Source organism: Pan troglodytes, chromosome 19, assembly GCF_028858775.2.
Source record: "Pan troglodytes isolate AG18354 chromosome 19, NHGRI_mPanTro3-v2.0_pri, whole genome shotgun sequence".
NCBI classification, from domain to species: Eukaryota; Metazoa; Chordata; class Mammalia; order Primates; family Hominidae; genus Pan; species Pan troglodytes.
The window spans coordinates 14,464,161-14,486,423 of record NC_072417.2 but is presented as its reverse complement, the minus strand read 5'-3'; the positions used below and the strand labels follow the sequence as shown (position 1 = coordinate 14,486,423).

Genomic DNA, 22,263 nt, shown 5'->3' with positions numbered 1-22,263 from the left:
AGCCTGGCCAACATGGTGAAACCCCGTCTCTACTAAAAATACAAAAATTAGCTGGGCATGGTGGCAGGTGCCTGTAATCCCAACTACTTGGGAGGCTGAGGCAGGAGAATCACTTGAACCCCGAAGGCAGAGGTTGCAGTGAACCAAGATCGTGCCACTGCACTCCAGCCTGGGCGACAGAGCGAGACTCAGTCTCAAAAATAATAAAAAATAAAAATAATAAATAAATAAATAATTCCAGGGAAGACCTCTGTTTCCTCATGCCCACCAGGGCCCCCTCAGGTGAGGCGGGTAGATATACTTCTGCTAGATAGGTGGTATGTTCTGCCACCTTCTGTCTGGTGGAGGAGGTGGCAAAAGCCGTGTCTAGGTGCCAGGCATGGAGTTCTTTGTTCCTGGCAGCTGGGAGGTGGAGAATGTAGACCTGCCCTTTGGACAGCCTGCTGTGACCATGTCACTCTGGCCACCAGCTGTGTGTCTGTCCAGGTACAAAAAGGGAGCATGGTGGGGAGGGACGCGAGCCCGGGGCAGGCAGCTGGAGCGTGAAATGACTGCATGTGATTCTGTGGGAGCTGGGGGGGGCACCCAGAAGTTGTGACGGGGGCAGCCGAGCAGGGGGGCATGCTGACAGGTGTGTGAGCCTGCCAGGTGAGGGCCCCGGTTGCTGGCAACTGTTTGTCCTGCCATGGCGGTTTGAAGGTAGGGTGGGGTGGGCTGGAGAAAAGGAACATAGGCCTGGCTGCCAGAGCAAACAGTCAGGCCTTCTGGCCCTACCTTCTAGCAAATACCAACTCACAGCTGAGGGTGCGGTGGAGTGGGAGAGGCTGGGGTTAAGGTCCCTGGGGCCAGCAGAGGAGAAGTCAGACCTCAAGATGTGTGTGTTGGGTGGAGCAGGGGTTTCCCAGCGGCTTGAACGCCTAGGGCTCCCGATCTCTGGGAAATAGGGCTCTAGTGGGGAGCTGTGAGGCTCTGTCCCCAGTCAAGTCCTGGCTAACATTTTTCCTGGCAACTTAGGGATACAGTTGGGATTTTGTGGACTATAGCAGTGGGGGAGAAAGGAATAGGGTGGAAATATCTGGGGATATCGGACTTGAGATCTAAAATGTCAGGCTGAGCGGGATGCAGTGGCTTATACCTGTAATCCCAACATTTTGGGAGGCCGAAGTGGGTCGATCGCTTGAGTCCAGGAGTTTCAGACCAGCCTGAGCAACATTGGGAAACGCTGTCTCTACAAAAAAAAAAACAAAAAACAAAAAAAACCAAAAAACAAACCTGGGCGTGGTGGCTCACGCCTATAATCCCAGCTACTTGGGAGGCTGAGGTGGGAGGATCGCCTGAGCCCGGGAGGCAGAGGTTGCAGTGAGCCGCGATCATGCCACTGCACTCCAGCCTAGGCGACAGAGCCAGATCCTGTCTCAAAAAAATAATAATGGAGCTGGGCGTGGTGGCTCATGCCTGTAATACCAGCACTTTGGGAGGCTGAGGTGGGTGGATCACCTGAGGTCAGGAGTTCAAGACCAGCCTGGCCAACATGGCGAAACCCTGTCTCTACAAAAAAAAAACAAAAAACAAAAAATAGCTGGGTGTGGTGGCGGGCGCCTGTAATCCCAGCTACTCGGGATGCTGAGGCAGGAGAATCTCTTGGACCTGAGAGGTGGAGGTTGCAGTGAGCTGAGATGTCGCCTTGCCACTGCACTCCGCCTGGGCAACAGAGTGAGACTACGACTCCAAGAAATTTAAAAGAAAAGAAAGAAAAAAAAGGAAAATAATAATAATAATAATAATAATAATGAAATCAATAAATAAAATACCAGGCCGGGAGGAGCCACAACCAGAAAACCAGCATTCCTCTAGCTCCACAGCACCAGGCTGAGACGCAGCTGATATCAGGGAATCCATCTGGATCACCCATCAAAAGCCCCAAAGCACCTTTCGGTCCAGCCAGTCCTCAGGGAGTGTCTTTGCTCAGGGAGGCACCGAGAGGCGGAGAGGAGGAGGAGCCCAGTCCTGTCCCAGGAGGAAGAGCACAGAAGCTGGGGGTGTGCATGATCTGGATAGGGGTCAGCAGCTCCAGGCCAGGCTGGAAGTTGAGGCTCTCAGGAGGGGGTGAGGGGCTGTGTTGTTGGGGCAGGGCGCAGCTGCAGCTATCTGGGAAAGCTTCCTGGCTGCGGAGGCACAGAAGGGGTTTGGGGTTTGAACAGCCAGCTGTGCGGGCTCAATCCTGGCATCTCTGACCCTGTGCAGCCTTGGTGGATGGCAGAGACTGAGGCTCTAGAAGGCAGAGCCCAGCTCGTGGTGGGAGGCAGATAAGGGCTGGGGTGAGGCTGTCTGGGTCTCTCAAGCTGGAGGGAGCGGCAATCAGGTTGTTCTCTTAGCTCCTCCTTTTGGCGGGGCGAGTGGTTTCTGCCTTCCTGCGACTTCCTCCTCTGACCCGCTGCCACTTCTCCTGGCCCTCCTGGGGCGGGTGGAGCTCGGGATCGCTGAGGCGGAGGCTCATCCATCTCTCCCCTCCCTGGGCCAGGGTCAGTCCCCTGGGAGCCCTGGGCAGAGACCCCCACCCCACCCTCTCGGGCCTCTCTGGAGAGCCCCACCTTTGCTCCCTGGTTACATTTCCTGCTGGGGTGACGGTGTGAGTCTAGGGTAACGAGCCTGGTTTTCTGAACTTTCTTATGCACCGGCTCCTTGTTAAAGGTTCTGGTTATGTGAGGAATAACCCCTCGCCGGTGGGCATTGGAAAAGAATAAAGAAAGCAGAAACACCAAATAAGGAGAACATCCAGCACTTTCCTCTAGAGAAGAACCGCTTATTCAGAGGCTTTCGGGTTCCCTCTGGAGTCACTTCGCAGAATTCGAGCTGGGAAGCAGGACGCCCCGGGCCCAGGAGAGCCCAGAGGAGGCGACGCGCAGCCCACAGCCGGGTGCTGCGCAGACCGCCCCAGCTCTCGGCCAGATCCCACCCCTAGCAGCTCCGCGGACCGGGACCGAGGACCCCCGGGCCACGCGCCCCCGGCTCCCGACAGGCCCAGCACGCGCCCCGCCGGCGGTCTCAGTTTCCCCTCTGCAGAATGGGCGGGGGACCCAGGCGGTGCGCCCCGGGGCGCGGAGGGCGGCCGGAAGGGGTGTGATGGGGGGCGGGCCCCGCGCCGCCCCGCCCCGGGGAGGGAGTCCCGGGCGCAGCATCCTGGCGCGGGCCTGGGCCGCCGCCGCCACTGCCGTCGGGGAAGGTCCCAGCACGGACATGGCCTCGCGCGGCGCCCGCCCGGGCCCGAGTCCCCCTCGCGCCGCTTTGTAGCCCCCCGGCGGAGAGGCGGCCTCGACGGTGCGGACGGCGCAGACGGCCGGGCGGGCGGCATGGAGGCGGCGCACCTGCTCCCGGCCGCCGACGTGCTGCGCCACTTCTCGGTGACAGCCGAGGGCGGCCTGAGCCCGGCGCAGGTGACCGGCGCGCGGGAGCGCTACGGCCCCAACGGTGAGCGCGCGGGCCGGGCCGGGGAGCGGGGGCCGCGCGCGCCGCAGTCTCAGTTTCCCCTCCTGCCTCCCCACCCGGCTCTGGGCGGGCAGGAAGCGAGGGCTCCGGAAACCTCTTCGGATGCTCCTGGGGCACCCGGCGGGGCAGCGCGGCCACCTTCGCCGGCGCGGGGGCTGGGGGCTGGGGGCTGGGAGCGGGTTCCAGCTGGGGAGACCGGACGCCTGGCACCCTCTGCGCGGTCCTCCCGGACTTCCCACCTCCACTCCGGCCCCGTCCACCCTGGAAGCGTTATTCCACCCCATCCTGGACCGTATTCCACCCCAACGCCGCGCCGCTCCCGCTGGCATCGTGCAGGTGCAGCGCAGACACCGGCGGGCGAGGGACGGCCGGAGACTCAGGCTCGGCCTCCCAGCTGGCCTCAGGGTCTCCCCTGAGGGCTCCAGAAAACGCCCAGGAAGGTGCCGCTTATCAGCTAGCAGCCTTGGGGCCCCCACCCCCACCCCAGGTCTTCCTCTTTCTGCAACCCGAAGCGGATGTGGCTGGCGAAGTCGGTGGGGGCTTTGAACTGCTGAGGCGGGAGACCCACCTTCCTGGGGTGGCGGAGTCAAGGCCTCAGGGAACTGCCAGGGAGGCCTTTCCCATCTCTGGGGAGGGAGGGAGGGAGGCTTCACGCCTTGCTGTTCGGGTGGAGGGGTATCATTTCATCCTCACCTCCTTCAAAGGAGTGTGGGATTCTTGCTCCTGCCAAAAGGCACATTGAGTGCCACCGGGTACTGTCCAGATGTGGCCTGGCACCTTGGAGGTCCCATGAGGGTGGAAAATACAGAGGTGCCCTCCCCACATCCCTTCCAGGCAGGACCTGCCACCCCCTTGCTCATGCCCGCAGCATCGGGCAGAGTGTGAGGGATCCCAGGAGAAATACCCTCACCATCTCCAGAGGGCAGCCTGGGTCTGCATCCTTTGGGGACTTGGAGCCTTGCCCTTTTGGGGTTCCCAGCCAGCCAGAGGGGAAGGTATTCTAGCCCTGGGATCCTACTACTCAGGGCTAGCTTGAAAATTAGGAAGAGGTGTCAGAAAAGGACTTTTGGGTTTTGTATTGGTTTATGAAAACCACCTCTTATATAAATATTATCTTTCTGGAGCAGAAATCCTTTTTCAAAAAAATTAGTTGCTATATTTAGTTGAGCTGTGGGAGGAACTGGGGAGATAAATATTATTTAATATCCCCCATTAGTGACTTGGCAGGGAGGTTGTGCTTTGCTGCAGGAGAGCTGGGCAGCATGGGCTGCCTCTGACCCTGGGGTGGGCTGGGGGCGAGGGCCGGCGCAGGCAGGTCTGCGGTCCCACTGCCTCTTTTGTGCTGCTATAGCCTCCAGCTTGGGAATCCTGATTCCCGAGGGAGACTGGAGACGCAGCCCTTGGCCTGTCCCTGGAATCACACAAATACTGCTTCTGTATGACCCTAGCCAAGGTCTGTCTTCATTCTGATATCATGTCTTCATTGGTCCAGCGGAGGAGGAACTGACTGGGAGGGAGGGAGCCCCAGCCTTCCCCACCTGTTATTTGGTTAGATGAGATCCTTGGGGTGCCCTGGCCACCGCACACCTGTGTGAACCAATGGGGAAGGCTGTGGGCTTGGCGTGGTGTGTAGGTCCACAGAGGGTGGATGTGTGTTGGGGTGTGATGGGAAAAGTTGGGGAGGGATATTGCTGGGCTCCCCTGGATCCTCTGGGCATTGATAGTATTAATAATAAAAGCTGATGTTCACTGAGCACTTACTATGTGCCAGGTTCTATTCTCAGCATTTTTCATCTGTTGTCTCATTTCTTCCCCAAAACAACTCCATAAGGGAAGGACTGTTGTCATCCCCATTTTATACAGCAGGAAACGGAGGCACCCAGAGGTTAAACCACTTGCCCGAGGTCACATAGTAGGTGGTGGAGCTGGCACTGGTTACCTGCTCCTCTCTGGGCCTCAGTTTCCCCATCTGTACAAGACAGTCACAGGTTCTGCAGGATGCAGAACGCTGGTGTGGACGCCTGTGCTAGGAGTTTGGGTCAGCCGGCAGTAGCTTTTTCAGCTTTGCCTCCAGCCTCCTCGCGTCCCTGGAGGGCTCTTCTCTCAGATCACTGATTGGGGCTGGGGGCATTCCAGGGCTCTAGAAGTCATTAGGTGAGCGGAGGGGAGCCAGCTGTTCCTTCCTGCCTCAGGCTTGCCATGGCTTGAGGAGGAGGTGCAGATGTCGCTAGCACAGCCGCTGGGGTGGGGCTGATGAGGCTTTGAACCCTAGCCCTGCCCTTCATAGCTGTGCGATGCTGGACCAGCCTCTTTGCCTCTCTGTGCCTCGGTTTCTTCACCATAAGCGAGGCTGCCATAGAACCCATCTCCCAGGGTTGTTTGTGAGTCTTTAGTGAGGTCACAGACACCAAGTCATCCTTCCTTGTCACAGAAGAGGCTGGGGCGGGCTCCTGGCCACAAGCTGGGTGGCAGGGTGGGTCAGGCCTGAGGGCAGAAGGGACACCCCAGAGACGTGTGTTCTCCCCACCCCAGGAGTCTGTGCACCTGCAAGGTCGTTATTGTTGGAAACCACAAGGAAGTCATTTGCTTAAGTCCTGAAGCTTGCAAATTCTGCCAGGGGAGGGAGGCAGCGGCTGGGCATCCCACCCCCACCTTCCCACCCTCCTCCCTCACTGCACACAGACACTTCAGAGCTGGGGAGCCTCAGCAGCGCAGTCAGTGAGCACGCTAGCCAGGGACCCCCTCCACTCACACATAAAACCCCATCCGCCCTAACCCCCAACAGGGAGTGAGTGGGGAGGCTCCTGGCCCCAGCACCTCCTGTGAGCCCACCTTTGCAGGTGCCAGAGGTACCCAGAGTTCAGCTTCCTTGGGGGGCTTTTGCTTGTACATCTTTTTTTATTTTTGAATAAAAATGTGCACAGTGCAACATTCAAGGGGTTCAAAAGGTATACAGTAAATTCTCCGCCCCGTCCCCAGCCACCCATTCCCAGTCCTCCCAATATCTTGTGTCTTCTTCCCAAGACAGTCCATGCATATACACATCTGGAGCTGTGATCTTGTGATCTTTTCCCACACGGAAGCAGGAGGAGGATAAGTGCTCTTTGTCCCTGCTTTGACCTTGACAGTCATTCTTGGAGCCGGTGCCAGGAGGAGCATGGTGGGGCTTCCTAGTGGCTGCGTGGGATTTCGGCGTGCGGCTTTTCTCTGACTTCTGGTGGACGCTTGTGTTGTTGGCAGCCTCTGCTATGACACGCAGTATTGCAGACTATCCTTGTTGCCACATCATGTCACGCACTTGTGAATATCACTGAAGGACGCATTCCTGGGGGTGGAACTGTGGGGTCTAAGTGGGTGTCTATTTTCAGTGTCGTCAGCTGTCACTAAACTTCTCTGTGCAGTTGTGCCGACTGAGCGGCTCGTTCTCCGCTGCCTCGCCAGCACAGGGTGGGATCAGACGGTTTGATCTGTGCCAGTCAGGTGGAAGAGTCCTCTCGCAGGTTTGCTTGGCATCTTTCTGTTTAGAGTCACATTGGGTGTCTTTTCATATGTTAAGGAGCCACCAAATGGGCTGCCCATCTCCTCTGCTGGACTGGAGCCAAGGCAAGAGACCTGGCTGTGTTGGGCATGTCCTTTCTGTAGCTAAAGTCCCTGGAGACCCCAGTGACCTGAGAGTCGGGCAGATCCCAGGAGGTCTTCTGGGGTGGTCTCTGTTCAAGGGAGCTGGCAGGCCGGGCAGAAGCCTGCCCTCCCGGGCCACGCGCGGCCCATGTGCAGTGAGTGCCTTGGCCCCAGGGCTGCCAGGTGGGATGAGTGGTCCAGATTTAGACTCCTGCCAGCGGCGTCTTGGCTCTGGCCCTATTTGATGCCCTCAAATAAGTTCCAGGCCGTAGCTGGTGCTGAAACTCGGGCAACCCATATGCGTAGCCCACGGAAACCAGGCCAAGAGGAACGGAGTGTGTCAGGAAGAGGGGGCCATCTGAGTGGCCCTGCTTGCTGGGTGGCATTGGGCAGACTTGGCCCTCCCTGGACCTGCTGCTCCTCAGGATAGCAGGGATGGGACCCTGGCATCCCCTAAGGGCCTTGCGGGATCTGAGAGGGTGTGGTTTGCCCGCAGCCCTTTGGAAGCTCAACGTCTTTCAGGCTTCACCCTAGTTTTCACTCCCACTGGCCCCTGCTGGGCAGCCGAAGCCCCCCAGGAGCAGCATCAGGCCTGCCCAGCTGGGCCCCCTCACCCTCTTGCACCCTAAGGCAGGGCCTGTATTTTCCCATAGCACAGTTGGACGAAGAGATGTTGAGCAAACCCTTCATCTCCAGCTCCGGATAAGCCAGGGGTGCTGCAGGCCCCTCTGCAGAGCGGAGAGCTACTTCCAAGGCCCCGCAGTGGCCCCCGCAGAGCAAGGTCAGGTGTCCACTCTAGGTGGACCCCGGAGACACAGCCAGGGCCAGGTGGGCTGGGCGGGCCTTGCCCAGCCAGGGCCTCTTCCTGACTCTGCAAGTGACGATTTAATTGCTCTGTAAATTTACCTTTGAGGAAGACCTGGGTGAGTGCTTGCCTTTCCCGGCTGGAACTGACATTTAGAAGCTGAAATACCAGTTTCCAATGAAGGAAGGAGTAGAGGGGGGATGAGGGGAGCAGGTGGTGTGGAGCCTGGGGGCAGCCCAGGGGCATCGCTTACCCCCCTTCTCCCCGGCTCTGGACTGTGGGCTCAGGGCCCTGGCCCGCACCACGGAGCAACAGAGTAAACAATGACTGTAAGGACTCAGCATAAACACAGGGATGACTCAGCCCCGCCCCACCCTGGAAGTGTTCCAGTGTGGTGGGGGGACCCTAATATTGACGACTGGTCAGAGAAGGGCACAGCGATGAGGTAGGGGAGGGGCTTTCAGAGAAGGCTTCCTGGAAAGGGGGTTTAGATGAGGAGATAGGATTTTGCTGCGCACAGAAGGAATGGCACAAGCAAAATGTTGGAGGAGGAAGGCCGGGCATGGCGGCTGGCACCTTGGCATCTCGGCACCTTGGGAGGCCGAGGTGGGTGGATCACTTGAGGTCAGGAGTTCGAAACCAGCCTGGCCAACATGGCGAAACCTCATCTCTACTAAAAAATAAAAATAAAAAATTAGCCAGGCATGGTGGCAGGCGCCTGTAATCCCAGCTATTTGGGAGGCTGAGGCAGGAGAATCGCTTGAACCCAGGAGGCAGAGGTTGCAGTGAACCAAGATCGCACCACCACACTCCAGCCTGGGCAACAGAATGAGACTCCATCTGGAAAAAATATATATATATTTTATATATATATATTTTATATATATTATATATATTTTTTTATATATATTATATATTTTTTATATATATATTTTATATATATATATAAATGAGGAGGAGAAGGTTTTGCAAAACGGGATTATCAACACATCACGCTGGACCCCATAATTGTGTACAATTATGATTTGTCAGTTACAAATACACTAAAAAGCAGGGGTGGCAATCCTGAGGCTTGGCTAACAGAGGGACAGATGTGCATTCGGGATACAGACATGATCCTAGAAGGGCAGGTGGGGACAGATCCAGGAAGGCCCTGAAGCCCGTGCTAAAGTTGGTCTTTATTCTGTAGGCCAAGGACAGCCACTGAAGCTCTGTGAACAGGACAGAGGCAGGGTCAGTCATCCGTCACATATGTTTACTGAGCACCTGCTATGCTCCAGGAGCTGCTCTGGGTGCTGGAGACGCTGCGCTTAACAAAGTCCTGCTGCCCTAGAGCTTATATTTCTAGCAAGTGATTCTGGCTGGAGCGTGTTCACTGTGTGCTACGCATTCCAAGTGCTTTATGCATGCCGTTCAATCTTCCGGCATCCCTGTGAGGTACTTACATTTATCACCCTCTTTTTGCAGATGGAGAAACAGACACAGGGGATTAGGTAACTGGCCTGTGGCCACAGAAGTACCGTGAGATAGAGCAGGATTTGAACTTGAACCCTCTGGACCAGATTCCTTGCTCTAAGCCACGAAGCTTCTCTGATCACCTCCCTCTTTTCCCAGGACTGCAGGCTGACTCCCAGGCCTGCACGCTGGGCCTCCGTGAACACAGGCCCTCTCAGTCTGGCAACATGAGCCTGGCAGGGGTCACCGTGGCGGAGGCTCAGATAAGAATAGTGGCCAGCCCCACTGTGGCTCTCAGAGAGAGCGGCACCTCCTGGTCCTGTCCCTGTCCCCTGCAGCCCAGCGGATGGCACTGAGAGTGGGCAGAGCCAGGGCACTCTCTCATCTAACAGATAGGACATCTGGCACTGCCAGAGGCCCAAGGCCGCCATTTCAAGGGGAACTGTCTCAGCCCCCAACATGCAGCCTGGGAGAGAGCAAGGAAGGAGGCAGCATCTTCCAGGAATGCCTGGGGTGGGGGATCTCCCAGCCCTGGGCTCCCTCCATCACCCTGGGGCTCGTTCACGCGAGGGGAGAGTTGGGTCCTTCAGGGTTGCCTTTAGGAGCAGACCAGGCCTGAGCAGGCACAGCCTCGTAAACCCCTAAAACACCATCAGTGAGGCCAGCAGGGCCTTTGGGACAGGAGGATTTGGGCTGTGGGCTCTCTACAGAGGGGCACGCCGACTGAAGGGATGGGGACATCCAGCCCAACAGTCAGGACATGGGACACCAAGGGTTTTCAGATGAGCTTGGGTGAGCGGTAAAGAGAGTGGAGGAGGGAAGGCAGGACAGCCTAAGGGTTAGCACCGGAGGCCCACAGCAGGGGGTCGAGAACCAGACTGCCTGAGCTCAAAACCCTTCCCTGTCTCCCCCGCTGTGTGACGGTGAACTAGTCACTCAACCTCTCTGTTGTGTACTCTGTAAAATGGGCATAACAATGGCATCCTCCTTCCCAGCTTGTTTGAGGATCATGAGAATAAGGCACACAAGGAGTTAGCAGGGTGTCTGGCACACACCACCAGCTGCTGCTGCTATGACCTCCGCTAAGCACCTCACGTGCTCGGTCCCCAGCGTCTTCCCATTTGTTCTCTGGAGATAATGCGGTAAGGCACCTGGTACATTGCTTGGCAGGTGCTTGGTAAATGTGACTCTTAACAGTAATGATGATGACGATCATCACAGCAGGCCTTCAAGGTGGGTGTGGGTACCCCACCTCCCAAATGAGGCTCAAGGCCCCACAAGGAGCCGGCTGTGTGGGCAGGACCAGAGCTGTGCTCAGCGGCAGGTCAGGCCTCCCCAGGTGGGCGGGGTGAGAGGGGAGCTTTGCGGAGGAAGCCAGGTCAGGGCGGAGGGGTCTATCAGTCAGGTTCAGCTTGGATACTGCAGCAATCGCCTCCGAATCTCTCTTGGCACCTTAAAGGACCAGAGGCTCATTTCTCACTCCTGCTGAGTGCTGGCAGCAGGCTGGTCCCCGGGGGCTCTGTGCCTTCCTCATTCTGTGACTCAGGTCGATGGAGCAGACACCATCTCACAGGCTGCTGGCTGCTGTAGGAGAGAGTGTCAAAGAGCTCCAGCCGCTTGGCTATTTACATTTAAATGCATGAAAATTAAAGTAAAATTCGAAATTAGTCACAGTCCAGGGGCTCGCCAGCTGCATGTGGCTAGTGGCTGCGGTCCTGGCCAGCACAGACGGAGGATACTTCTGCTCTCACAGAACATTCTACTGGACAGTGACCTCCTAGAAAGTCCCCCACCAAAAGTCAATGCTCCAACCTGGCACAAATACACATCCTTCTTCTCAAAACTCACACGGGGGCCGGGAAGTGCCCTCCTACTATGTGCCCACAAGGTGGGGGAGAACCAGAAATATTTGGGGAACAACATAATGAGCACCAAAGACTGGATCCTGGGTCAGGGTGGGTCAGAGAGCAGAAGGGGAGATGATCCAGGTGGACAGGTAGAGAAAAGAGAACTGAGCCGGGCGCGGTGGCTCACACTTCTAATCCCAGCACTTTGGGAGGCCGAGGTGGGTGGATCACCTGAGGTCAGGAGTTCGAGACCAGCCTGGCCAACATGGTGAAACCACGCCTCTACTGAAAATACAAAAATTAGCTGGGCGTGGTGGCAGGCACCAGTAATTCCAGCTACCCAGGAGGCTGAGGCAGGAGAATCGCTTGAACCTGGGAGGCGGAGGTTGAAGTGAGCCAAGATCACGCCACTGCGCTCCAGCCTGGGCGACAGAGCAAGACTCCATCTCAAAAAAAATAAAATAAAATAAGAGAAAGGAGAACTTGAGAGACCAGCCGGGGCAGGCAGGAGGCATCGTGGGGACCTTTGTGGGGAAGTCCAGGACTGGAGCTGGCACGTGTACCCCACGACACGCTTCCCAACCCCAGGCCTCGCCCTTGCCCAGAATAAAGAAAGGTGAGGGTTACAGGCACCCCCCGGGTAGAGCCCAGCACAAGCCCACCCATGCGCACCATGAGGTTAGCGCTGTCCTGATTCGAGGCTGGGGCATGGCTGGGGTGACCTCGAAAGCACACTGCTCCATTGGAGAATTGGCCCAGAAACCAGGCCTGGCCCTCCCCCCGCCTTTCCTGTTCGCCTCAGCTAAATAGATCAGAAGGAAAAAGTCTGTTTGATTTTAATCTCGACGCAGGACACTGGAGATTACATTTTCCACGGAAAATGTCAGCCACTGCCGAAAATAGGACTTTGGAGAAAATGCTAGAAAGTGTATTTTTAGGCTATATATTTTCCTCCTGGATTCCTGCAGTCCAGTGGGCTGCTTGATACTCCCCAGGGTTCAGCTGCCAGGTGCAGACCCCAAAGCTTCCAAACAGGTGGTCCGGGGAGAGGGCTCCAGTAGGAAAAAAAAATGCCTGTAGGCCAAAAACAGGTGGACCAATGCAAGGACCTGTTTCCAGTGTCAGGAAGGAGGAGGTGGAAGAGAGCCAGCCAGGGCCGGGGCCTCAGATTCCGCATGGCTAACGAGCTTCGGGGAGATGCCACAGATGTCCGGAGACTGTCCTTTGAGTGGCAAGGGACAAGAGGAGGCAGGGCTCAGTTAGACTGCGGCCTGGGAAGGGGGAGCTTCTCCAAGCCCACCCTGCGGAGCCCGGCTCCCGCCCCTCTCATCCCCACACAGACCCACTCACTCACTGTGTGGCCTTGCCCAAGCCACACCGCCACCCTGATCCTCCGTGCCCGGGTCTGTGAAGCAGGGCAGGAACTCCCCGCCGCCTGCCTGCCCTTTAGGCTGTAGGAATGATTCAACCACTTCAGGGGCCCGAGGCACCTCTGCCTGATACAAAAGGTGCTTCAGGAAATGTTGGAGATAAAAATCAGCACCTAGGCCTGGGCGGTGGCTCACGCCTGTAATCCCAGCACTTTGGGAGGCCGAGGCGGGCAGATCACAAGGTCAGGAGTTCGAGACCACCCTGGCCAACATAGTGAAACCCCATTTCTACTAAAAATACAAAAATCAGCCGGGCGTGGTGCCGCGTGCCTGTAATCCCAGCTACTCGGGAGGCTAAGGCAGGAGAATCGCTTGAACCCGGGAGGTGGAGGTTGCAGTGAGCCAAGATTGCGCCACTGCACTCTGGCCTGGGCGACAGAGCGAGACTCTCTTAAAAAAAAAAAAAAAATCAGCCCCTCAAGTGAGGTGGGTGCTGTTAGAGTTTGGAAACAGTGTTCTTCACCATGTTGTGTGGGGGGCGACTGGGTATGTGGGGCGGGGCTGGGGGGTCTTCACTGAGCTCGATGGAGTGCAGGGCCTGGGGGGGACTGCACCATGGGAGGGATCCTCACTGCGGGGTGCTGGCTGCTGGAGTCCTGTCCAGGGGAGCCCCGCTGTGCGGTGGGGCCCAGCAGGCCGGCCCAGCTGCAGACCTTGTCCAGCTGGTCCCAGGGGAGCAGGGATGTTAGAGGCCGGGTGAGCGGAAGGCGCCTGAGCTGGTGTTCTCCATTTGAGGGAGGGGCTGCCTTGCTGTGGGGGTGGCAGAGACTCAACAGGACTCTGCGGCCATCTAAGGAAGGGCTATGCGGGGAGCCGTGAGAACAGCCCACTCTCCGTGTGACCTGGGTGGGAGAAGTGTCTGTTTTCTAGGCCTCAGTTTCCCTTCTGTGAATTGGGGCAGGGAGGGGCTGGACTGGAGGGGCTGGAAGGACCCTCTTGGCTCCGTACTCATCCCACGATGAGCCAAGTCACCCTAGATCTTCCTCAGTCTGAGTGGGGGGAAGGTAGAGGGGTGGAAGCATTTGGGCTCAAACCATTTATCCTGTGGCCTCAGAGAGCCCTGGGGATACATCCAGTCCGTGGTGGGGGTCTGGGCGGGCACGGTGGGGAGGCACTGCCAGACTCCCCCGAGGCCCCTGCGTGACCCACTCCTCTCTTGTCTCCTCATGGCTCCCGTGGCTGCCTGGATCCTGCAGAGCTCCCGAGTGAGGAAGGTGAGGCTGGCACCGGGAGGGACCTCTAGGCCGTGGGCAGCATCCCTGGGTCGTTCTCTGTCAGGTCACGACTTCCTTCTCCCCGCTGAGTAAGGCCTTGCTGAGCTCCCCAGGATCACCCACCTGAGCCTCTCAGCGACCTGGGTTCTCCCTCTTCTGAGTGCAGAGAGGGAATGGGCCGGGAGGTCTCCGGGGCCATCCCAGCTCTGAGTGGGCAGGGTCAGTGGTGGGGGCCCAGCCTCATGCATGACCCCCGTTCCCAGGGAAGTCCCTGTGGGAGCTGGTGCTGGAGCAGTTTGAGGACCTCCTGGTGCGCATCCTGCTGCTGGCTGCCCTTGTCTCCTTTGTAAGTAGGGCCCTGCCAGCTATCCCGTGGTAGTGGGGAGCCCTGGAGGGAGAGCCAGGCTGGGCAGTGCTCCGAGGTCCTGGAGCCTGGGCCTGTCCTCCATACCCTGGGCCTGCGCCCTGGCCTTCCCTGGCCCTGCCCTGCTCAGACTTCAGCTTCCCTTGCCTGAACCCTCATGGCCCCTACACTGGGTCCCCGGCTCCCACCTGACCCCTCCAATCCATCTTATCCTCTGGCTCTCAGCGAGTTCCCCAACTCACATCTGCCCCCCGCCCCGCCCTGCTGTAGCCTAGGGTTTCTCTGCCTCAGCACTACTGATAGTTTAGACCAGATCATTCTTTGTCGGGGTGGGGGTGGGGGCTTTCCACTGTAGGATGTTCAGCAGCATACCTGGACTCTACCCACAAGATGCCAGTAGCACCTCCCAGGGATGACCATCAAAAATGTCTTTAGACAGCCGGGCCTGACAGCTCATGATTGAAATCCCAGCACTGTGGGAGGCCAAGGCAATAAAATCGCTTGAGCCCAGGAGTTTGAGACCAGCATGGGCAACATAGGGAGACCCTGTCTCTACAAAAAATACAAAAACATTAGCCGAGTGTGGTGGTGCAGGCCTATAGTCCCAGCCACTCTGGAGGCTGAGGCAGGAGAATTGCTTGGGCCCAGGAGGACGGAGCTGCAGTGAGCCGTGATCACACCACTGCATTCCAGCCTGGGCAACAAAGCAAGACCCTGTCTCAAAAAAATTAAAAATGTCTTCGGACATTGCCAAATGCCCCTGGGGGGCACCTTGCCCCTGGCTGAGTGCTGCTGCCGGAGCCCCTTCCGTGGATCCCAGTGTCCCCCACATGGACTTTGGGGTCTGAACCTCTTGCAGCCTCCTCTTGGCTGCTGCTTCTCCTTGCTCTTCCTCCATTCCCACTGATGCTCCCCTGGCTAATGGGCTTTGGATGTGTGCATCAGAATCACCTGGGCTTGGCTGGGCACAGTGGCGCATGACTGTAATCCTAGCACTTTGGCAGGCCGAGGCGGGTGAGCTCAGGAGTTCAGCCTGGGCAACGTGGTAAAACCCCGTCTCTACTAAAATACAAAAAATTAGCCAGGCGTGGTGGTGCACGCCTGTAATCCCATCTACCCGGGAGGCTGAGGCATGAGAATTGCTTGAACCTGGGAGGCAAAGGTTGCAGTGAGCCAAGATCCAGCCACTGCACTCCAGCCTGGGCAACAGAGCAAGACTCTGTCTCAAAAGAATCCATAGGCTTGCTGACACACAGTTGACTGGGCCCCACCCCAGAATTTACGACTCAGGAGGTCTGGGAGGGACCCCAAGATCAACATTTCTTACAAGTTCCCAGCCGCTGCTGCTGCTGGTCTGGGGACCACACTGAGATGCTCTGCTCCAGGCAGACAGTAAGGCCTCGGTGGGCAGCCATCCAACTGCCCCACAGCCTTGAAGGTTGGCCTGGGTGGGGTGGTCACTCCTGTGGGGTGGGCACCCTGTGCCAAGGCCTTCTCGGAGGAGTGGCCCTCTCCAAGCCAAGAGCTCCCCAGTGCTATCTCCCCAAAGCAGGGAAGCAAGCAGGAGATCCGGGGTGCCAAGGAAAAGGAGAGCAGATCTCGGCCCGCAGCAGGGCCTGAGCTCACCAGCTGTGATCCTGCAGGTCCTGGCCTGGTTCGAGGAGGGCGAGGAGACCACGACCGCCTTCGTGGAGCCCCTGGTCATCATGCTGATCCTCGTGGCCAACGCCATTGTGGGCGTGTGGCAGGTGGGAGGCACTGGGGGTGGGACCGGGCGGGGGGTTCTCCCAGCCACTAGGAGTGCCCTCCACCTGGTGCTGGTGTCCTGCAGACTCTCCTGCTTCCACCTCCATCCCAGGCCCCAGAGGAGTCACTCCAAGGGGGTGGTCTGCGGGGGGCAGCAGGGACAGACTGCCTGCCGGCCTTCTATTCTGCAGGAACGCAACGCCGAGAGTGCCATCGAGGCCCTGAAGGAGTATGAGCCTGAGATGGGCAAGGTGATCCGCTCGGACCGCAAGGGCGTGCAGAGGATCCGTGCCCGGGACATCGTCCCAGGGGACATTGTAGAAGTGGCAGGTATGCTGGGGCCTCCTCCTTTTATTTTATTTTATTTATTTTATTTATTTATTTATTTATTTATTTATTTATTTATTTATTTATTTATTTTTTGAGACGGAGTCCTGCTCTGTTGCCCAGACTGGAGTGCAGTGGCGCAATCTCGGCTCACTGCAACCTCCTGCCTCCCAGGTTCAAGCAATCCTCCTGTCTCAGCCTTCTGTAGGGGCCTCCTCCTTTTATTATGTGGGCCTGGGAGCCCCATCCCTCTCTGTGCCTCCGTCATTCCGGCTGTATATACAGAGGGAGTGGCTGTCGGATCCCTCCAAAGCCCTTTGGCCAAAACCCCGTTGGACAGATGAGACTGTGGGCCAGAGGGGCAGGGGTCCACCAGAGCGATCACAGCTCAGGCACCCGACGCCCAGCCCCAGCCTTGGGTCCTGGGAACCCTTCTGGCTTTTCCCAGCTGGTGGTGCCCGAAGCCACCCTCAGCCAAGCCATTCTCCCCGCACAGTGGGGGACAAAGTGCCTGCTGACCTCCGCCTCATCGAGATCAAGTCCACCACGCTGCGAGTGGACCAGTCCATCCTGACGGGTGAGGCCCCCCCAGGAGGCCGGGACCTAGTGGGCCAGGACTGAGGGATGGGCGTGTCTTCATGTGGGGCTTCTCATCTCTGATTCCCTGACCAGGTGAATCTGTGTCCGTGACCAAGCACACAGAGGCCATCCCAGACCCCAGAGCTGTGAACCAGGACAAGAAGAACATGCTGTTTTCTGTAAGTCAAATGTCTGGGGCCTTTGCCCAGACAATGATAAAAATAACAACATTAGGATTATGATCACGCCTGTAATCCCAGCACTTTGGGAGGCTGAGGTGGGTGGATCACCTGAGGTCAGGAGTTCGAGACCAGCCTGGCCAACATGGTGAAACCCCGTCTCTACTAAAAATACAAAAAGATTAGCTGGGGGTGGTGGCGTGTGCCTGTAATCCCAGCAACTTGGGAGGCTGAGGCAGGAGAGTCACTTGAACCCGGGAGGCGGAGGTTGCGGTGAGCCAAGATCGCGCCACTGCACTCCAGCCTGGGTGACGAGAGCAAAACTCTGTCTCAAAAAAAAAAATAAAAAATTACTATTTTTTCTGGCCCTGTTGCCCATGCTGGAGTGCAGTGGTACAATCTCGGGTCACTGCAACCCCCGCCCCCCAGGTTCAAGCTACTCTTGTGCCTCAGCTTCCTAAGTAGCTGGGACTACAGGCACCTGCCACCACACCCAGCTAATTTTTGTATTTTTAGTAGCAACAAGGTTTCACCATGTTCACCAGGCTGGTCTCGAACTCCTGACCTCAAGTGATCCGCCCACCTTGGCCTCCCAAAGTGCTAGGATTATAGGCATGAGCCACTGCACCTGGCCCAACATTAAGGTTAATCAGCTAAAGTCCTACGGGGAAGAACCTCATCGATTCTTGACAATACATGCAAATTTATAGTAATAATAATAGCTTGTGTTTACTGGGGACTGTGTGCCTGGCACTGTTCTAAGCTCTTTACACATACTAGTTTATTTAATCCTTAACACCAAATCTTTGAAATAAGTACTCTTGTTATGCTTGTTATCTATATTTTCCAGCAAGGAAAGAAACAAGCACAGAGAGATTAAGTAAGTTTCCCAAGGTCAAACAGCCAATGAGTGGCACAGCTGGGACGAACTCAGACATCCTGGATTTCTGCTGGGAGACCCTGCCTTCCCCTGGAGAAGGGCAGAGCCTCCCTATAATCACTTAATAGAAATGCTCTAGAGGAAGGAGGCCAAAATGGTGGAGGATGGTGGGGGATAGTCCATTCTCCGACAGGAAAACTGACCCACAAGGCATGATGCCCGGTCTACCTGGCTCTTCTCAGGGATAGCGATGGGTTCAGCTTTGGCGGGAGAGACCTGCCTCTGTGGCCTCAGAGAAAGCTAGCAAGTGATACTCACAGCTGCCCCGCAATAGCCTGAGGCCAGCAAGGAGCGTTTAGGGGCACAAGGAAGGGTCAGGCCAGTCAGACAATGGCCCAGGCCACCAAGTTATCAGGGGATAGAAAACTTCCTGGAAGGGAAGAGGGATGAAGAAAGTGAAACTCACCCAGAACTCCTTTTTTTTTTTTTTTTTTTTTTTTTTGAGACAGAGTCTCACTCTGTCGCCCAGGCTGGAGTGCAGTGGCACAATCTCAGCTCACTGCAACTTCCGCCTCCCGAGTTCAAGCGATTCTCCTGCCTCAGCCTCCCAAGCAGGTGGGATTACAAGCATACACCACCATGCCCAGCTAATTTTTGTATTTTACTAGAGACAGGGTTTCACCATGTTGGCCAGGCTGGTCCCAAACTCCTGACCTCAGGTGATCCGCCCGCCTCGGCCTCCCAAAGTGCTGGGATTACAGGCGTGAGCCACCCCGCCTGGTCCAGAACTCTTCTTGAGAGGGGCCTACCTAGCTGCATAGAAGCCTTGGACAGGATGCCTTGGGGTGGGGAGGGAAGCTCTGAGAGCCGTTGCTCCAGGATCAGCAGCTGTCGCTAAGAAGCTTTGGAGGGGCCGGGCATGGTAGCTCATGCCTGTAATCCCAGCACTTTGGGAGGCCAAAGCAGGAGGATCATTTGAGCTCAGGAGTTTGAGACCAGCCTGAGCAACATAGAGAGACCTCATTTCTACTAAAATTCAAAATTAAACAAAACAATTTTCTAAAGTAATAATAAAAAGAAGCTTTGGAGGAAGGTTGTCTGGCTGGGCCCTGCATGTTGGGGGCTGGAGCTACGTTGCTTAAGACAGAAGAGAGGCTGGGGCCTGCCTTCTCGCCAGCCCCAACAGCATATGCATTTGAAGGGGCACCAAGTTCTTAGCCTCCTCAGAAAAACTATCTTGGGCCTGTGTTGGACCACTTTACAGAAGAGGACACCAAGTCACAAGGCTAGCTGTCCCTTATGCTAGGAATTGGGGATTTTACTGGAGCCTTGGAAATGGATGAGCTGAGGCTCAGGTTTTCTGGATTTTTCAGTAAATATTAATGGACTGTTTATTGGGTTCGTAGTCAGCTATGCTCCTGTGTGGCTATAGTGATTGTTTACGAAATCACATTTTGTGGGGTTGATGGTTGTGCTGCGCTGGTTGATTATATCATCAATATCAGCCCCCGTGCCTCCTCTGTGCCCGACCCCGTGCTAGGCACTGGGGATACGGCGATGAACCCAAACCCTGCCTTCTTAGAGCTGACACTCTCATGGGAAGGCAGCAGGGACCCAGTGCATACATAGCTACAGGAGTCTGGAAGCACTAGCAACAGGGAGAAAAGGAAAGCCGGGTAGAAGGATAAGTGCCTTATTCCGGCCTGAAGGAGTCAGGGGTCCTGGGCCCCTGGTTGGCTGCTGAGCAGCTTTTTCCTTGTCCCTCCCTTGGCCAGGGCACCAATATCACATCGGGCAAAGCGGTGGGTGTGGCCGTGGCCACCGGCCTGCACACGGAGCTGGGCAAGATCCGGAGCCAGATGGCGGCAGTCGAGCCCGAGCGGACGCCGCTGCAGCGCAAGCTGGACGAGTTTGGACGGCAGCTGTCCCACGCCATCTCTGTGATCTGCGTGGCCGTGTGGGTCATCAACATCGGCCACTTCGCCGACCCGGCCCACGGTGGCTCCTGGCTGCGCGGCGCTGTCTACTACTTCAAGATCGCCGTGGCCCTGGCGGTGGCGGCCATCCCCGAGGGCCTCCCGGCTGTCATCACTACATGCCTGGCACTGGGCACGCGGCGCATGGCACGCAAGAACGCCATCGTGCGAAGCCTGCCGTCCGTGGAGACCCTGGGCTGCACCTCAGTCATCTGCTCCGACAAGACGGGCACGCTCACCACCAATCAGATGTCTGTCTGCCGGGTGAGTGACGGCCAGCTTGGTGTTGCTGTGCGTTGCAGAGCAGGCTGGGCTCCCTCTCTGGGTCTCTCCCCCACCTCCTTTTCAGTGAGGGATGGAGGAGAGAATCTGTGGGCTGTCCCTTGGCCCAGAGCAGGTCCAGGTTTTCACAAGATGACAGGGAGGCTATAGCAAAGCATGCCTGGGTAGCCACATGTCACTGAGGCCTGTGTGTCACTGTGGGGCCCTGGCCAGGTTGCTGACAGTCTGTTAACCTCAGTCTCCTCATTGGAAGCCTGGCTGTGTGAGCCCTGCTAGGTAAACGTAAAGGACATAGGAGAGGCTCAAGTTCAGCCTCGGCATAGGAGCCAAGCTGGGCCTGGATCCGTGTTCCATCCTGCCCCATCATGACTCTGTGCATTCGACACCTGTCACCAGATAAGCCAGCTCCGGTAACCTGGGAAGGGCCAGGGCAGGAATTATTCATTCCCTGCACTTCATCCCGCATCCTGGGCTCACTGCCCACACGGCCAAGGGATTCTGGCTGAGACTTCAGCAGGCCCATGGGGCAGAAGGCTCCTCCTGACCCAGCAGATGGGTGGGTGGGGAGATGGTGAAGGCTATGGGTTCCCCACCCTTCCCAGGTCCCCAGTGCCTCTCTGTCACCCCTGCTTCCACGTCTGCCCACTGGGCTTGGAAACCCAGGCTCTGTATTCTGAGACCCTAAGGCCTTCTGGGAGCCCATCAAAGGCTGCTTTAGGGGAGGGGTGCTACCGAGCTTTACTGTCCTGCTAAAAGCCCTCATAGGATTTTATTTAAACAGAGTGTTTCTTGACTAATAGCGATTTTTTTTTTTTTGAGGCAGAGTCTCATTCTGTTTGTTGTCTAGGCTGAAGTGCAGTGGCATGATCTGAGCTCACTGCAACCTCTGCCTCCCAGGTTCAAGCAATTCTCCTGCCTCAGCCTCCCAGGTAGCTGGGACTACAGACAGGCATGCACCACCAAACCCAGCTAATTTTTGTATTTTAGTGGAGACGGGGTTTCACCATGTTGGCCAGGCTGGTCTATAACTCCTGACCTCAAGTGATCCACCCGCCTTGGCCTCCCAAAGTGCAGGGATTACAGCCCTCAGCCACCGTGCCCGGCCCTAATAAATTTTTTTTTTTTTTTTTTGAGATGGAGTCTCACTCTGTTGCCAGGCTGGAGTGCAGTGGCACGATCTTGGCTGCAACCTCCACCTTCTGGGTTCAAGCGATTCTCTTGCTTCAGCCACCCGAGTAGCTAGGACTACAGGCGCGTGCCACCACACCCAGCTAGTTTTTGTAGTTTTAGTAGAGATGGGGTTTCACCATGTTAGCCAGGATGGTCTCAATCAAGCTTGACCTCGTGATCCACCCGCCTCGGCCTCCCAAAGTGCTGGGATTACAGGCGTGAGCCACTGGGCCCAGCTAATAATAAAGAGTTTTAAAGTGCAGTGTGGGGAAGTTGTAGGGGCCTTACGTGCTGGATGCTGGGCTGTGCTTGCTGGGTGACTGCCCCCAGGAGTAGGGAGGAGAGCGGGAAGGAAGGGACACTTATGCGTCTACTGGGCGCTGGGCTGGCCATTTGCTTGAGAATGTGCGGTGAGGCCATGTCCACGAAGCAAGAACTGTCTCCCCAGCAGAGCTGGCTGAACAGACAAAGAAATAGGCACGCTGGGCCAGGTAAGCCTCCTGTTCCTGAGGTGCACAGGTGGGGGCTGAGTGACCCAGCAGGCCCTGTGGCAGGGGCTCACTCTCTGGGGACATCTCTGGGCTAGAGGGGTCTGTGCCCCAGAGAGGCGTGTGGGTTTCCTCCCTTGAAGGCCAGGAACTCATTTCCTTGAAGGCAAAGGAGGGGGCGGTTCCCATGTTACTAGTGGAGAAACTGAGGCTCAGCTACTTGGCCAGGGATCGCACAGTGAGATGGGCAAGGACCCAGGCTTTCTGCCTAGCTTAGGGCTCCCTCAAGCTGGCAACTGCCCCCAGAGCACTGAAGAATCTGCCATAAATCCCTCAGAAGTCCAGGACATTTGGACAAACCGGAGCCGGACACATCTGGCAGAGCAGACGGTCCCTGCCTCAGCCTGGACCCTG

At 56.9% G+C, this 22,263-nt stretch overlaps 1 protein-coding gene across 8 annotated transcripts in view; it reads left to right on the top strand.

Annotated features, from left to right (window-relative positions):
• The first annotated feature begins 3,152 nt into the window (after window positions 1-3,152).
• Window positions 3,153-22,263, top strand: part of ATP2A3 (ATPase sarcoplasmic/endoplasmic reticulum Ca2+ transporting 3) — a 41,077-nt gene continuing 21,966 nt past the window's right edge. For 3 of the 8 annotated variants that reach the window (XR_010152761.1, XR_010152760.1, XM_016931231.4), the window contains exons 1-8: window positions 3,156-3,468; window positions 13,841-13,858; window positions 14,122-14,204; window positions 15,866-15,970; window positions 16,160-16,298; window positions 16,792-16,872; window positions 16,968-17,053; window positions 19,709-20,173. Coding sequence is in view for 6 of the 8 variants with exons in the window: in XM_016931231.4 (XP_016786720.2) it covers window positions 3,351-3,468; window positions 13,841-13,858; window positions 14,122-14,204; window positions 15,866-15,970; window positions 16,160-16,298; window positions 16,792-16,872; window positions 16,968-17,053; window positions 19,709-20,173 (1,095 nt within the window). In the remaining 2 variants the exon portion in view is untranslated. Of the gene's footprint in view, window positions 3,469-13,840; window positions 13,859-14,121; window positions 14,205-15,865; window positions 15,971-16,159; window positions 16,299-16,791; window positions 16,873-16,967; window positions 17,054-19,708; window positions 20,174-22,263 lie in introns of all 8 variants that reach the window. The other 5 variants (XM_016931232.4, XM_063798191.1, XM_063798188.1 and 2 more) reach the window with 4 other exon arrangements.